At 36.7% G+C, this 17893-nt stretch overlaps 1 protein-coding gene across 2 annotated transcripts in view; it reads left to right on the forward strand.

Moving 5' to 3' along the window:
* LOC113230278 overlaps positions 1-17097 on the forward strand; it is a 21352-nt gene extending 4255 nt beyond the window's left edge. The window contains exons 3-10 of one of the 2 annotated variants that reach the window (XM_026464135.1): positions 2061-2250; positions 2457-2569; positions 3336-3476; positions 4778-4895; positions 14001-14076; positions 14393-14574; positions 16784-16851; positions 16940-17001. In XM_026464135.1, the coding sequence (XP_026319920.1) occupies positions 2061-2250; positions 2457-2569; positions 3336-3476; positions 4778-4895; positions 14001-14076; positions 14393-14574; positions 16784-16786 (823 nt within the window). In that variant the 3' untranslated portion in view covers positions 16787-16851; positions 16940-17001. Of the gene's footprint in view, positions 1-2060; positions 2251-2456; positions 2570-3335; positions 3477-4777; positions 4896-14000; positions 14077-14392; positions 14575-16783; positions 16852-16939 lie in introns of both variants that reach the window. The other variant, XM_026464134.1, reaches the window with a different exon arrangement.
* Positions 17098-17893: the final 796 nt, after the last annotated feature.

Below are 17893 nucleotides of genomic sequence, written 5' to 3' on the forward strand. Positions count from 1 at the left end.
ATATACATGAGTATATTATATACATGAGTATATTATATACATGAGTATATTATATACATGAGTATATTATATACATGAGTATATTACGTTGAAAAATTATATGAAACATCATAATTCAGCTGTATAAAAAAAAGACTTGGACGAAGATTCGAAATCCAGGTAAGCACAGGATTTCGAATCTTCGTCCAAGGGATTTGTATTTGTATATAATAATAACGCATAGAAACCTAGTCCGCACACGCTAAGTGAGGCAAATTGAAGCGCTCCCAATGGGCCTACACGAGCGGGCGGGCCGTCAGTGCTCAAGGTCAACTTGCACCGCGAACAGCTCAAGAAATTTAGCTAAAAATGTGAATTGTGCGGTATATGAGTGTAAAAATATGTCAGACAAACAAAATAGATACTAACATCACATTCCACAAGGAAGTAACGCGTTTCAACTTGTATTTTTATATAAATATTCACTAAAACCGAAAATTAACCTACTACTAAAACTAGCCTACATGAATTTGATTTTTGCCTCACTTGTGACAGCTCGTTTGATATGAAACTATCATTCTATGCGTTATTATTCTAAGATTGGGCCATTGAATTGTTTATTCAATTCAGTTGTCCACATTTTTCCTTGTGGCTTTTATACCATACTTTGAAATTGATGCTGTTTTGTGTTCGATTTTCTTAATGATTTCACAGTCATTGAACAGTCATTTCCCATACTGGTATATCTCCTTCTTTTTCCTTCACTGTCGATCGCTGATATAAAATTGAACTATTTTTTAACATTATCCTAGCCAACGCGACCTGCAAGTCTCTTGTTTTCTAAAATTTCCTCCTTAATTTTTTTTTGTTTACCCATTGTGTTTTAAAAAATATTGTTAATTCCATAATAATATTTTGTTATTATAAATTTATACATAAAGCAATTTTTATATATATTTTTTTATTATAAAGCAATTAACAATATTTTTTGAACACTCTAATCATTTAGAAGACTGGTTTGTATCATAATATGTTTGGATATGCTTTATACTGCCACGAAATAGTATATAATAATTAAAACTCTTTAATATTTTCATACTACGGTAATTAGATAACTTACGTCAATTTATACTACGGTACTTAGAACACTGCCCATTTCCTTAAAAATTTCATAAAATGGAAGAGTTGGAAAATACTCGAATATCGTAATACACAAAGGCCCCTTAACTCTTTTATTTCAATAAGCGACATTTCTTTAAAAAACGTAATTTACGAATAGAGGAATTAGACAATTTTAAAACCAAAGTTACCGTAATTAGGTATTTATGTAAATGGCAAGCGGATACGCCGACACTGATACATTCGCACTATTCGAGTGCCAAGACACGGCTGCTAGCTCGCGATACAGGCAATAGTGAATTTAAAACATTTAGTGGTTTAGGGACGAGCACTTTGAAAATGACCGGCGATGGTAATTATACCTTCCGGCCAGACACTCGGAAATTTGATGGTAGTTTTTTAAAGAATGGTAGTCGCGGATTATATTTTATGCTATTACTCGAGCAGTATTTCGCCACTCAGGATTTTAAATGGCACTAGTATAATTCATTCCGGACTAAATATAGAAGTAAATTTGCAGACAAAGGTAGCGTCCGGACAGGCTACGGTAATTCGAGAACATGGGTTTGAAAAATAAAATATGTATGTTAATGATCTAATGAAAAATGAGCTAAAATCTTAAAAATACCTTTAAATAAGAGTGTAAACTACGTAAAAAAATATTTGTGGTTCTGTATAATGCTCGAACATGAAAGGCTCGCACATGAAAAAATTTGCTGTTTTGAGTATGGCCGTTATTATTATTCACTTAGTTGTTTAATCGTTTTTTTTGCTATCAGGTGGTAGGTAAGTCCCTATATAGCATGGGCCCCAACCACTGTCTTTTCAAATCATGTAAACTTGTATGTACCCGATCCCTGCCTAGCAGTGATATACGTATGTGGGTTAGTTCCTTAGTACAATAAATCTTATCTAATTGGTCTTTAATTGAAGTGACACAAAGGTTAACAATATCTTTTTAGTGGCCCAATGAGAATGCCAAAACCACTTGATGAGGAGTACCTGACTCCGCGCGCAATGAAGGCGCATGCGCGATGTATGCGCAAACACTGTATTGCTCTAACTGACCGACTCGAGCGCATGGCCAAACCATCGCGCCGTCAAGTGCTAAGCATGTGGCGCGAACACCACCATTCTCTACCCCCTGAAACGGTTTGTTACTTACTTCTCAGGTTTCAACCAATTAAATTAAGCCATGTGAAATAAATAAAAAAAGATGTAACATAAAAGGTAACACGGTATCAAAATAATGTTTTGTCGTCTCCTTTTTTGCAATCTCATCAAATACTTGGAACAAAGGATCTCTTTTGATAAATAATAAAAAAACTTACTTTATAGATAATTTTACTTTTAATTAGATTGCTCGCCTTCGCGGAATGTTGGATGCAGATGAGCCTTTTAAGCCGGATCAAGCATATCAATATTTTACGAATCTGATGAAGGGGTCAGCAAAGTCCAAAAAGTCCGAAAAGTGAGTTTAACATGTTTACAAGTTAGGATCCTTCAACAAATTCAAAAGAATTAATTTATTCTAATGTCAATACAAGTCTTGAAGATTTTTTCTGCGAAACAAGCACCTCACTTTGATTCTTTGCCTGCATTTATAACGAAACGAAAGTAATTACACAACAATGCCTTAAATAAAGTTCCGCTCATACTTCCACCCTTTCTCAATATCTGTATTTTGGAAATTTACTCGTGAAGAATACTTCTCAGACTCCGATTCATCAATTGAAGAATCTAGCTCGTCAGAGCCTAAGAGCGATACTACACGGGCATTGCGACGACTGACGTTGCGTTGTGACGCTGCGTTGTACTACTTACATATACATCGGAACAACAATAAGCCACACGGTGCGTTGCAACGGTGGCGTGCTACGCAAGGAACTTAGTACTTTGAAATCATAGTGTTGCAACGACGCAACACCCGTCTGGCATCACTCTTAGGGAGGTGCTCTTAGGGAGACCCATATGGCATCGCTCTAATGAAACCTGCCAGGTTCTTCCAAGATCCTTCAGAAAGATTTATCAAAGTGATGGGGAGATAAAATTAGGTTCGCATAGCGAATGCATTGGCGAAACCTTAAGTTCTCTGCTATACTTATTATGAGCTAAACATAATGGACGCTACGTGGCATGGCTACCATATTATAAAAAGATTGCGCGCGGTTAAGAGTTTTTCGAGTAATATGAACGAAACATGAACGAAAGTGTAGAGAGTGATGATTTGCTTTTAGCCCATGCGAGAAGGTAAAGAGAGACTTGATGGCAATGGTCGGGGACCGACGGTTCTCTTGGGCACGTAATGCGACAGTTGCCTTTGCACGCGGCATACAACAGCGACTTTCCAGGCCTGGCAAATATAGATTAGCTGACGGGTATATTTAATTATTATTATTATTATTCATTTATATTACCCAAAATAGATACTAAGTAGGTACTGAAATAATTATGAACAATAACAACCTGAGGAATCATGCGTATCGATATATATAATATATTGACGCTGGTAAAGTAAAACGTGAAACGTGCATTTGCAAAAGCGATATAGGCTCAATTCACACTGGCGCAGAGTCGAAGCGTCGTGTCGCGTCCTGTTTTTCAACTACAACGCATGGCGACGCGCGTCATGAAGCTCGCAATAGCGCGCCGGGATCACAGTGTAGTCGGCGTCTGACGCCTCAATGCGCGCAAGGAACGCACGGCGATGCGCGAAACCGCTCGACGTTAACCAAGCGTCTCGACGCGCGAAGGCGCGTGTCGTCTCGCGTCGGCGTGCGGTTCCATATTTGCATAACACAAATTTGCACCTTAATTATGGGAAAATAGAGATGAATATGCTTTAGGCGAAAAACATGACGCGTCCCAAATATACTATATTCCAAATACACGTTAGACGTTTTACCTTTCCATTTCTAGCGTCGACATGGAACTCACCCAATTTATTGGGCATCACCCGAAACCTTCTTAAAAGAGACACGCGCCCAGCAGTGGACTGATACACAAAAAGTTTACAGGTGCGATAATGATAGTACTTATGTAATTGAGAGCAGTCTAGTGTTTAGGTCCTAAACTCCTGAACGAATGTTAAGTCAGCGATCGCATATTGATTTAATCAGGAAAATAAGCAAAATAACTTTTTTGCTAGCCCTTAAAGTTATAATCAATGGTCGGAATAGGCTGTTCCAAATGAGTACATAAATATCTACATTATAGATACTAAGAGCGACATACAGTGATTAAAACCAAATATGACTTACCGGAGATGAGGTTGGCGCCGAGGTTGTTCTCAATTTCATGAATTTAAAAGTAAGTATCTATATGATCCTCATTACAACCTCATTGCAACAAGATTTTGCTTGTAGCTCATGAAAAAATGCTTTGGTGAAAGGTTAGTTATCTACTGCGTTTTACGGGACGTCACTAGAATTATTTTAAAACCAAATTTTAGCTTTCTAATTGAGTAATTTTATTCTACGATGCATTAAAATGTTTCTAGAAATCCGGAACTCGATATATTTGTGGTTTTAACCACTTCATATCACTCTTTGTATCTATATGTAGATATATCTCTACTCATTTAATAATAAAGCTATTAAATGAGTAGAGAAAAGTAGCTACAATAAAACATGTAATACGAAACGACTAGTTACCACTAACTTTTCATTATTCCCTTCAGAATGTTGCGATTGTCTGACATTATACTTTATGAAATATGCTGCTACATGAATTTAAAAACGCCTTCTCGCCGTTCCTCTAATCCTAAGGCTAAATTTATGGTGGAGATGGCTGACAAGGTGTGTATATAAATAATTTTTTTACCAAATCAGAATTGCCGAAACTCAAATACACATGTAGGCAGAGGTTTCAATAATAAGTATAGTTATACTTTATGTCATTTAATATGACGATAGCGGTCATTGACCCGACTTTTATTGCGAAGTCACAATTCGAAAACGACTGCCGATCACCATAAGCGCAGGCCACACCGTGAACGAAGCTAAGCTAACTTAGCTTAGATCACGTAGCCGGGGCACGTATTCATGCTTTAAGTTCACACCGCAAACTAAGCCAACCGAACTAACTAAACTAACCCAACGATCCCGCTAAGCTATGTAAAATATTATGTCGCCCTTCTACGCCCTTCACTCCAGCACGTATCCATAGTGTCCACGTCACTACTTACTACGTTTGACAACGAAAATATTCACGCCATTCTTGTATCCGAAACATTTTTAAATCCTTGTCTTGCTTCCAGTTCTTTCTGTTTCCCAGGTTTCCAACTGATTGCAACGACCATACTAGTTCCTTTTACGGTGAGCTAGCTATTTATCTTTGTAGCCATATTCCTTTTGCAATCCTCAGTACTTCTCAACCCCCTCCAGCCAATACTGCAGAACATCTGTTAGAACTAACTTTATCCCATCATAAGCTACTTCTGGGAGTTTACCCATCTCTAAGGATTGACTACTTCTCCACTCTTGAAAAGCTTCTCTTATAAATTCCTCTGACTTACATATTCCTCCATCTAATCTACGTCACATCCACAAATCCATCGAAAATGGTAACCCCACTAAAATTCGGAATTTTCTTAAGTAATAATTCTTCTTTAAATCTGAACCTCAATAACTTGATAATCATTTTTCATCTGCGCCTGTCTTTGTTCAGTCAAGAGCAACACCTTGCAATATCTTATTTCATTGCCTACTCCTGACTGTTCCTCCTTTGTTCGTAATCAATTTACTGACTGTGATGTTAAAAAAAAGTTTTAGTTATCGCCTCCAATGCTGTAGGTAGTGATTGCATTAGTTGTAATATGATTTCCTCTCCTCGATCTCCTCACTCCCGTCATTACCAAAATCCCATAATAAATCTGTCTCTACCTGTGTTTTCCCCTCTGCCTAGAAAGACGCTTATGTCTACTACCACAAAAAAACAAACCAAGCACCCACCACTACACAGACTACCGTCCTATTTCAATCCTTCCTTTCCTGTCGAAAGTCCTAGAAAAGCTAATACACTATCAGTTGACTAATTTCCTAAACAGGAACAACCTTTTCAATCCTCATCAGTCCGATTTCCGCATTGGCCATAAGTACCACTACTGCACTCAGGAAAATCACTGATAACATCCGTTTGGGTATGGAAAATCAACAATTGACTGTGCTGACACCCTTGACTTCAGTAATGCGTTCAATTGAGTTGACTTTGACTTATTATTGGAAGTATTGCGTTCTCTTAACATATCTCCAGCAATTATTTATTGGTCTCGAAGCTACTTCTGTGGAGGGCAGCAGTGTGTACGTAATGAAAATTCTTTCTCTACGTGGTGCGATATCTCTGCCGAAGTTCCGCAGCGTAACGTCCTTTCTCCTGTCATATTTTATTTGTTTATTAATTCTGTTACACACTCTGTTACTTCTTCCTATCATCTATGCTAATGACTTCCAAATTTTCACCGTACCTACCCAGGATGCTGCGAGTGGCCATTGAAATTAAAAAGCATCCTAATTTCAACAGGGAAGATGGTTTCTTCGTAACAACAGTTTGGGATCCAGTATTTCCTCTGATGAAAAATCCCAAACCGACATAAGACTGCAGTACTAATTTTATGTTTTAATTTATTCTAATTTTCATTATTAATTAATAATAAATTTAACATAATGAAAATTCATATTGTTGTTAGTGTTTGTAAAACATAATGTAGCGTAAATTGGAATGTTTCTTTGTAAAATTAAAAATAAAGTATTGAAATAATAACTTTTTGTAACTATAGTTAAAAAATAGGGTGGTTTACATTAATATTAGACATAACTGGTTGATGACTGTACCACCTCAGTCAACCGTGACCACGGGACCTGTAAAGGGCCCGAAACGAGTTTCATTTCCTATGGGTAACAATCGCGAAAATCTAAGAAATCGATGTTTCATGCACAACTTAAATGGTTGCCCATCCACCAGCGTAGAAATCTTATTAAGAATATTTCATTCATTCATTCATAAGTATTTTCTTAGCTTAACTTTGCACGCAACAACGTGAACTAAGCTAGGTTAGCTTAGCTTCGTTCGCGGTGTGGCCTGCATTTGATATCTCTCGCAATGTTGGCATCTCTTGAGTAACCTAACCAAAGTCCATTAACTTAAAAAAAATTAAAATTGAGGCATATTATGACTGTGACTTATATGTTGTTAATATCAGGTTTTTATTAGTGTGATTGTAATTATATATTATTTTAATGGTACACATGATTTTAGTGAAAATTAACAATATAAATTACGTTATAATGATATACCACTTCACATTAAAACTAATACTTATTTAAAACTCAGCGTAAGCACTAATGACCATGATTCACTTTCTTTAATCCATTTAACATCCGTAAAAATACTGCCGTCTCTAAAAAAGACAATTTTTAACTTTTTCCCCTTCTCTTTTTACCTACTTTTAACGCTAGAAGCAGCCTTTTTGTTTTAATACTTACATCTATCAAACGTACCGTCGGCTAAATTTGAAAACGTCGCAACCCCGTTTTTGAACAAAATCCCTTTTTTACACTTCAAGCGCAAAATTTTGATTTTAAAGCAGAATGTAATTTGTAGTCCCTCTTTTTGTTATAAAATAAAGGTAAATAGCTATTATAGATTGTCATATTAATATTTCTAGTAATTCTGTTTTTTTCTGTTTTTAGGTTATGAAGTTTACAAATTTAGCCGACAATACTATGTCGGAATACGCTTGACCGAACGTTCAAGTCGAAATATTCACCTTTTAAGGGTGTTGTTTTGTTAATTCATTTTATTAATTTTGGTATATTTCTTTTATTAATTTGTTTCCTTACATTTTTCCACAAATAAATTATAGATATGAAGACTCGGATCAAATTTTGAAAGTGACGGTTCTGTTTGGTATTTATACAATTACTTTTTTACTGTAGGTATGTTTGAAAAATAAAGGCTAAATATGTGATTAATAATGCTTGACTTCTATCAAACTGTTAGGTCATATGTACCTACATACGTCAAGGTGACTTCTACTACGAAACGATAATACTGCCGCCCTTAGTTAAAAGGGCGCTTGTGACAAAAAGTCAAATCCAAGAAAATAATGTTCAAAGAAAAACAAATTAAAATTGTCTACTGTCGCCAAATTAAAAGACAAAGACACTGGCTGCAAACGCAATATAATAGGTTTACATTATATGCATAATGTAAAAATAAAATATTTAATTGTTTATGCTGAATTATCAAATTATTAACCTTTTTCCTTTTCATCTTAGTAAAAAAATGTTCGTAAAATACTCAATACTAGGGTAGTTGGTTGTGGTTGTGGACGCATGTAACACATGTGGTTGCATGCGTCTTTTTAATTTCGTAGTAAGGTACGTTACAGATTTTTATTACTTAGATGAAAGGTAATGTTTCTTCTTTATTTTAAATGTGTGGGCATAGATTGTACTGTCATCTTATTTTAAAATAGTTTTCTGCATGTTGATTTTAACTGAGGTTATGGCTAACAAAACATAAATAAAACACTAACTAAAAATGAGAAAAATTATCAGTTTTTATTAAAAAATCGTATAATTGATAACAATTGAACTGAATCGTCTGTTGAAAACGTCGTTGTCAGTGTGGTCCTGCTCCTGCTGCAGTAGCTAAGTAGAGTTCCTATCGCTCGTTCTTTTTATAGCACGTTGCCTAGAATTATGTTGCTTTCTCCGCTACGTACATTATTACACTGAATGTTAACGAGATTTTCTGCTCCTGATATGCTATCATTGATAGCAGTACAAAATTCAGGGTTGATTTCGATTGTTAAGGGATCTTGAATTGACTTATTAGGTATTGTTAAACTTTTCAGTATTGTTAAAATTTATGTCAGGCATGGACGATTTTTCGAACGTCTCCGTATTGTCATCACATCAAAGCAGTTTCCAACTGCTTCCTTCTCTGAATTTATCAAGCTTTCTTGAGTATTGGTCTTGATTGTTTAATGCCTTAGAAAGTAATATGAAACCACGAAACCGTTTCATATTTCTTGACTGCAACAATATTATATAATATATATGTAAATATTGTATAGGATAAATAAATAATTATTATGAACTGTACCAACCAAAGAAAACTCTTTGGGTAATAAGGACCTTATTTACTACTATATGTATATAATCACATCAATACATTTAGTTATATTATTTCAAAAAGGGTCCACTAAAAACCAGCGCTGTGGCTCCGCAGCAGTATTTGCTGAGTTGGGCCCTTTGCAGTGCAATACACGATAAGCATAAAATCATTCTTTCGGCGGTTTAGGACCACAATGAGAAATGACCATATCTTCAAATAACCACTTCTGAAATTGAGCATTTCTTGAATTGACCATTTCTTGAATTTCTTTAATTACGTTTATAATAAACCAATTTATAATAAAAAAATAAAAATGATCATTTCAAGAAGTGGTCAAATACAAGAAATGGTCAATTTCAGAAGTGGTCCTTTTAGATTGTGGTCCTAAACCGCCGAAAGGAAAATCATATTGTACAAGTACAACATAACATGTGTTTGTGCTGAATTTTTTTTTCTTTCTTTCTTTATTTCCTTCTTTCTATATTGCTGTACATATTAAATACTTATTTTAATAATTAAATATTTTCTACTGATATCTAGTAATATCTACGAGTACCTAGATACATAGAAAATATTTCCCAAACTAGAACAAAATACTTATACAATACGTGATTTCAAATTGTTGTGTTGTTTATCCGCTCACGCGATTCATGCGTCTCTGGAAGCATACCACACCTAGAGTTGCGCGGTGATGATTTTATACCGATTTATCGGATATCGAAGTTATAACAGGTAAAAGAACTAATACTAATTGCTATTTCGTTAACTAATCTAGCAAACCATAAAGTTTTTAATGTCTGGGTCTGTCATTTAAAAAAAATAAATAACTCAAAAATACGTCACGACAATCGTGTGTGTATTGTTTGGGCTGGTGATGTCAGTGTTTATTTATTGAAAACATACCGTAAGTTGCGTTTTTTAAGTTTACCCTGAATATAAATGTTTATAAACTATACTTTAAGGAGTAACTTCATGGTAAACATTAGAACCACTCAAACGGAATATTATCATATTTACCTACCCAAATACACCAAAAATGTTATTAGTGCTTTTTAAGTGCAGGATTTGCGGTGTATTACTGCATTTTATTTGAGATGTTTTTGTTGTAGTACGGAGGGTATTTATTTAGTAATGCAGATTATAACTTTTATTTTTAAAAACTTGTATTTAAACTGAATCCTTTTCTAATTTGCGAAACCAAATAGCCGCCATTTTGCGGTAGGAGGAGCGCATCGCGTGAGCGGCTATTTCATGACATGAATTAAACACTGTTTAGAAACAGACTTTCAAGAATGTAAATACATAAATTGTACAAAACACAAAACTCGCACTTACTTTACGTAAATTGCGCATAAGCTAACTCGCGTGCAGGGCACAACTGAACGAATATCAATGCGTCCCTCCCCGTATGGGACACCCCGGTTTCTCCTAAAGTGCTAAAAAGGAAGGGCGCTTGCGTGTACTTGCGTCCTTGCAACGTAGTGTTACCATGAAAATTATCTAACTTAATGCAAAAATAGATGCTAACACCACATGGGTCCTAGAAACTAGCAGAAATACTTGATTGAAAAGGCGCATGTGGTCATTAGCAAAGTCAAAGTCAAAGTCAAAGATTATTTATTCCATAGGTAAAATAAATTTACACTTGAAAACGTCACATTTAAGCTACTGCTCGTTCACTACGCTGACCTCCCTGAGAAGAACGAGCAAGAAACTCTAGGGATTGCTCTTTTCAAATAAACTTAAATGCTATGGAATACACTTTGAATTAAATTTGTGTGGATTCTGGAGCCATGTCGTCTTTCCATACATCTTTATCTAACACGTAGTCTTCAATTTTGTAATATGATTTTTCGATCAAAATATTTTTAATGTAGTTTTTAAACTTAGGAAATGATAAACTTAATATATGCTCCGGAATCTTATTGTAAAAACGTATACAGTTCCCCATAAAAGAGTTGTTTACCTTGGTTAAACGAAATCGTGGTACCATGAGTTTGGACTTAGCTCTAAGGTTAATATTATGGATATCTTCTTTCTTATTGAAATTATGTATATTTTTACGGGCATATAAAATATTTGAGTAAATGAACTGTGATGCCACAGTCATGATACCAGTCTCCTTAAACTTTTCTCTGAGAGATACCCGAGAGCCTAGACGGTACACAGAACGAATCGCTCGTTTTTGCAATACAAATATGGTTTGAATATCTGCCGCTTTACCCCACATGAGAATCCCGTAGGACATTATACTATGGAAGTAACTAAAGTAAACTAGTCTAGCAGTACTAACATCGGTAAGCTCACGTATTCTGCGGACTGCGTATGCCGCGGAGCTTAATCTGCTGGCCAGGAACGATATATGTGGAAACCACTGAAGTTTACTATCTAAGGTCACTCCCAAGAAAACTGCTTTATTAACAAGGTCTAACTTTTTTATAGCGCCCTTTCTATTTAGTCATAATGGCAGATGCGTCCAAGTCACCATAGTAATAACAAGCGTGTGCTAAGTCAAAAGGCCACAAGTGGTTACTTACGTCCCTTCAACTACGAATTTAGAATTAGAATATGACTTGCGTCTTTTCGTTTTCTTAACCGATTGAAATGTGTTAAATCGATGTGGCGTATATACGCAATTACGCCTTTTCAATTACTTTTCACAAAGTTGTTTTGTAAATACGTCCATTTATCTTAGGTCGATCATAAAAGTGTGGGTACTTCCGCCCTTTTCTTTTACGGTAACTCCATACCTAATCCACACAGGAAAAAAGTAAAAAGAGTGGCAGATTTGATACTATTTCCTGATCACGGCAGTATATGACACTCATTTTTGGCAAAAATGTCACATGCGGCCTTTTAACTAAGGACCGGCATAATAATACTCTCGCCGCTATTGCAAACATAAGAGAGAATCGTTTTCACAAATAGCGAGTACAGTGGTAGGAAGTGTTGAATGATTTCTCGCAATTGGCATGCTAAATGGCACTTACGATAGTTGTTTCTGATTCGTCAAAGGTTGCGCTAATATAAACTACTCAAAACAATTTAGGGCCCACTCGAATATTACCGAGAATTTGACTGTATTTTTTTTTGCCTGCTGCTTTGTAAATTTAAGTGGATAATCTTCAATTGCATAATGTTTACAGATTGTTTAACGTTCGGAATGTTAAGTTTGGTGTTAAGGTGGTTCTTAAGTGGGTAGACGAAAAAAATAAAAATGAGTAAATTTCGCATATTACGCACTTTTCTAATCACTTGTGTTCTGCATCCCATAGCAAACACAGGTTGAAATCGGACCGGTGTTTATAATTTGTTTCGGTGTTTGCGCTTTGTCTACAATAACAATGTCTGGAATTCGACGCCATATGGACCCGGAAACCGCTTACAGAGCAGTAGTTTTGCTTCAAGAAGGCAATTCACAGAGATCAGTAGCTTTAAGCCTCGGTGTGTCTCGGCATGCGATTCGAAATGTTTGGAAGCGTTATCAGGAGACCGGTAGTGTTACTAGACGACAAGGTGGAGGCAGAACTCGGTCCACCACCTCCCATGAAGATCGGTACATTCGACTTACTGCACGTAGAGAGCGCACCGTGACTGCGCGTACCTTACAAAATCGCTTACGTGAAGCTACTGGCACCCGAGTGAGTGATCAAACGATACGAAACAGGCTCCATGAAGACCAACAACACTCCAGAATGCGTGCTGTACGACGGAAATTGAGCAGGGCACATCGTGCAGCGCGTTTAAGATTTGCACGTGAACATCTCGAATGGACCATGGACAACTGGAGGACAGTGCTCTTTACAGATGAATGTAAAGTTAAGTTTTACAGTGATGACAGACGGGTACGTGACTGGAGGAAACCAGGAGAACGTTTTTTGGATCCCTGCATTCGAGAAACTGACCGCTTTGGTGGGCCCAGTATTATGGTGTGGGGTGGAATCAGCCTAATTGGTAAAACGGAGTTGGTATTCCTGGATGAGGGCAACGTGAACGCTGCCAATTACGTCCAACAGGTCATCCAACCTCATGTGATCCCATATTCACAACGAATTGGCCGAGACTTCGTCTTGATGCATGATAATGCACGTCCTCATACGGCCCGTAGGACCAAAAGCGCACTTTCGGAAGCCAACATCAATGTTTTGCCGTGGCCCGCCTTGAGTCCCGACTTAAACCCAATTGAGCACTTATGGGATCAGCTGAAACGAAGCCTCAAAGAACAGTTTACTGCCATCCACAGTTGTCAGGAACTAACCAATGCACTAAAACACTGCTGGGAACAGATTCCTGTCGAAAATGTAACTCACCTTATAGAGAGTGTCGCAAATAGGCTCAGGGAATGTGTAAGGAACAGAGGAGGGCCTACACGTTACTAAACACCACTGGTATTTAACTCCTGCCATAGTGTTATAAAATTAAATGTTTTTGTGCCACAAAAATGCAGGTTCAAGTTCAGTGACTTTTTTTCAAAATTGTGCAACTTATGTTTTTTTACGGTAACAGTACCGATATGTACTGATATTGCGGCTTTGCAAACGTATAATTAGTTTTTTAAATAAAAAAAATACGTAAATTATACATAAGCATTTTTAATTTCTTTTTTTGACAAAAAATGTTAGTGGGCCCTAAGTTGTTTTGAGTAGTTTAGTTATAGGTACTTTTACCACCAATGTTCATCTTCAACGTCAAACAATCGACCAAATCTGTAGGCACCTTTATCAATCATCATTATCATCAAAATGCCAATTTACAATTAAAAAACTTTTTCTTGTGAACAGATCGCCGTATGGATAGACGAAATTCTTTCGGAATCCGACGAGCGATTGCTGATGATGGATTTCGATGAAGATGAAGGTTAGATATAGAACTAAATCTATATTAATATTAAGGAACAATTGTTGTCACTTTCAAGTGGATCAGCGATTAGCACCTCAAAGGTAAGCCGCCGTTTGAAACTGAGACAATTGTTCATGCCGAAACTGTCACTTAATCACTTTTGCAAAAACAGTTTTCTCCGTATTCGAGAACATTGGGGTTGAAGTGTGAACAATTGTCAAAAAATTCAAAATGCTGTTAGACTAGGTTTTTGAGAACCAGCACCCCAGTGTTGTCGGAACGAGTGGAACGAAGGTACGTAACATTCTAACAATAATTGGTGTTTTCCGAGAAGAAGTGAGTGCCCTAGACGCCGGAGACGACGAAACGTCGCCACCGGCAGAGAACACGCCACTGGAATCTAAAGAAGCCTCCACGACATCCAAGAAAAAACAGCCAACCACCTCAGGCACTACAATCACAACTCAAGGAGAATCTGCTAGTAACATTGAGTCCAAGTCCAAGTCTTCGCAACAAGTTAGTGCTTGGTCATAAAGCTAGATAGTTAAATATCTCGTTTCAGCAGGTCTTATTTTAACGTGATACATTTTAAAAATAATTCGACCATAGAATTATCATGATACAAATAGAGCAATAAGGTAACGAAAGACATCGATCACCGTAACGTAAGATATCAATAAACATATCAAACGTATCACGTTAAACATTAGTATATAGCATTCACTGCCGGCATTGTTTCTGGAACTATTATTCCCCAGGAAGTTCGCTAAGTGCCGCAAAAGCTTCGAGTTTGAATGCTTATGATCTCTCAAAAAGAGACCATCGCCTTCCAATTTTCTTCTCCCGCCAGTATAGATGTTACTACCGCTTGCAGGGAGAGGTCTTGGCCAATTACACGAGAGAGGATTCTCGAATCATCTTCCGATTATGATTACTCTTCGAGAGTCCTACCTAGCCGAAGGGTAAGCCCTTCAAAATCAAAACACAGTAATGCTCACATTACCGTTCGGCGGCAGAAATAGATAAACCAATAAGGCAACACACGCTTGAAACCAATCTGCCTACCAATACCAACGCTAATTAAAGAAAATTACAGAAAAAAGACTATAAGTACGATATTGCACTAGTCGAGTCTACCTGTTTATAAAACTGTTTTAAATAGTTCCATCAAGGAATTGAGAAAATTACTCAGCAAGCGAGTCTATGAAAATCCAAGCTCGAACACTTGACTCCGTCTGGTAAAGATGAATGTTCTCTATGGAATGTTGCGAAAAGTAAAGAAACCTCAGCAAACATTTCCAACTTTTCAAACCGGGCTAACATGGGCGTCACGGAGAGTGTGCGATGAAATTGCATGATTTCATTCCGCCTTCCTCTTTCCATATCGAGGGACTAGACGTGGGCTGTGGTTCCATTCGCATGTTGTGGATATTCCCTGGATTCGCACGAAGCGCTTCGCTTCCACATTTATATACCAAGCGGCTAGAGAGTGGAATTCCCTGCCTGCGGACTGATTCCCCGAACACTATAACATGGACCTTGTCAAGGCGAGAGCGAATAGGCATTATTTAGATGTGCATGCTATGTCGTCGACCACATCGTCACTTTCCATCAGGTGAGATGGAGGTCAAATGCGCACTTATTTCATATATAAAAAAAAAACATGCGCGTAGCGATGCAGATAATGCAGAGACGTTTGCGGTTCACTTAGAGTCTGTCTTTCAACCAAACGACTGCTCCGGAAATGATGTCTTGGAATTTGACGACATTCTCGCTCATTACTGCAGTTGTGCTTCCATGTAAATCCAACATCACCAAAGTAATTTTTTGCAGAAGTAACTAGAATAGCAAACAACAAGTCTCCTGGGTTCAACTATATCTCTCCGAAAGTACTAGGTGTTCTATTTAACGCCGTAATGAGAATTGGCTACTTTCCACTCGCCTGGAAGGTAGGTAATAATGATCTGCAAGGACGGGTAACCAGTCCATGAATGCATCTATGCTGTCAAAGCTGTGGAAAATAAATCTAATAAGGTTAAAGGAATGCCTCGAGAAAAAAAAACATAATCCCACAAAATCAATTTGGGTACTGTGGACAAGACTACTATTCAGCAAGTCCACCGAATTTATCAAACAATTAGACAGTGTTTGGAAAAGAAAGCATACTGCTCAACTGCTTTCATCGATGTCCATCAAGCCTTTGTTCGTGTCTGGCTTCGGGGATTGTAGTGTAAGATTAAAACTCAGATCATGCGTTCTCAGATCAGTGCATAGCGGCGGCTGCATCATGGGTGCGTTCGGTATTCATTGCGGTTTTATAATTTTAAACGCTTTGTTTACTTGTAAATTGAAGAAAAAATATAGTTAATGTTTCGTTCTTAGAAAGTTTCATAATAATAATATTTCCAAATTGATTTCGTAAAAAACATGAAACAATATGTTCACTTTGATCCTCAATATCACCTTTTCTACAAGAAAATTATAGTAACAATGGAAAGATTATGTGGCTCGCGTTTTTATTAAGGGTGTACACCTTGCATATGGGCGAAATTTCGAGAAAGTTTTCGAAATGTATGACCTTACAGCAGTAGCTTTCGAGGCACTCGGTGAAACCCTGGTGAAAGCATAATTATATAAATCGGCAGTGAATGCGTTAACGTGATAAGTACCTGCGGGGCCCAAAGGACCGCTCCTTAATTGCTCCACTTGAGTTTTATGTTTTCAGTAATCAAATCAATTGACGACGCTGGCGACGCTGGCTTCACCGATGAATTTCTCGACATGATGGGAGGTGTAAGTTTTTAAACGTAATCTTATACATAGTATTTAATACTAGACTTTAGACACGAACTTTACACTGAGTATTTGTTAACTTTAATAGGACGGACCGGCAACGTTAATCTACCTCAAGAAGAAAACCTGCAAAATGAAGCATATCAATATATATAGCTTAGAAACAGTCTTGTATAGTTTCGAACTACCATTACCCACTGCTCCTACCTAGTATTATATTTACATGCGACAATGTGACTTAACTTCATTCCATATAATAATAGGGTTTTTTATGACCTACACTAAGGTACAATGTTAATAATATAAAAGATAACATTAAATTATAAGTAAAAAATGTAAAACAATAAAAAAATAAGAAAATAAAATAAAATTTTAAAAGTCCCAATTATATTATTTAATGATGCCCTTTTGTTAATAATATTATTTAATGATCTAATCTACAATTGAACACGGCTGAGAAAGGTAATGTTTTGATCCAATTTCAAATTTTCCTCCTTTTAGGTATCACAGACATGAACAGGTTGACAAGTAGAGTAATTTATATTTACAACTGTACACGTTTTAAGAAATCGTTTTAGTAGAATCTGATGTTTAGCCGTTAACACTCAGTAAAAAACAACATTATTGCCACCTTGCAAAAAAAATCATTTAATCAATCTCAGAGATATTATGGAATATGGAGTAACGAATGCCATTTTCCGAAAATGTTTCATTTTCGATTTCCATTTTGTCTACCTATCAATGTGTTCATTTGCAGTGGAGTGGAGAATGTTTGTGTGTGTGCACTGAGTGGCCACACTGCGAATTTGCAAATGTAGTGCTGCAAGTTTTAGTAGTAGTTGTAAAACAATTGTAGAAACAATTGTGGTACGCAAAGCACATGTGTAAACTGAATAGTTTCCCAGATTTGGTATGAGATTCCCTGTGAGAATTAAGGGGCCACACATTTAGGCCTGTAACTTTTTATTTATCTCGTTTCAAAATCCAGGACGCTTTCTACAATTGTTTTACAATTTACAGCATTTGCTAATTCGTCATGTAG

The sequence above is a fragment of the Hyposmocoma kahamanoa genome, unplaced genomic scaffold (assembly GCF_003589595.1).
Source record: "Hyposmocoma kahamanoa isolate Upper Pololo Valley unplaced genomic scaffold, ASM358959v1 63, whole genome shotgun sequence".
NCBI lineage: Eukaryota > Metazoa > Arthropoda > Insecta > Lepidoptera > Cosmopterigidae > Hyposmocoma > Hyposmocoma kahamanoa.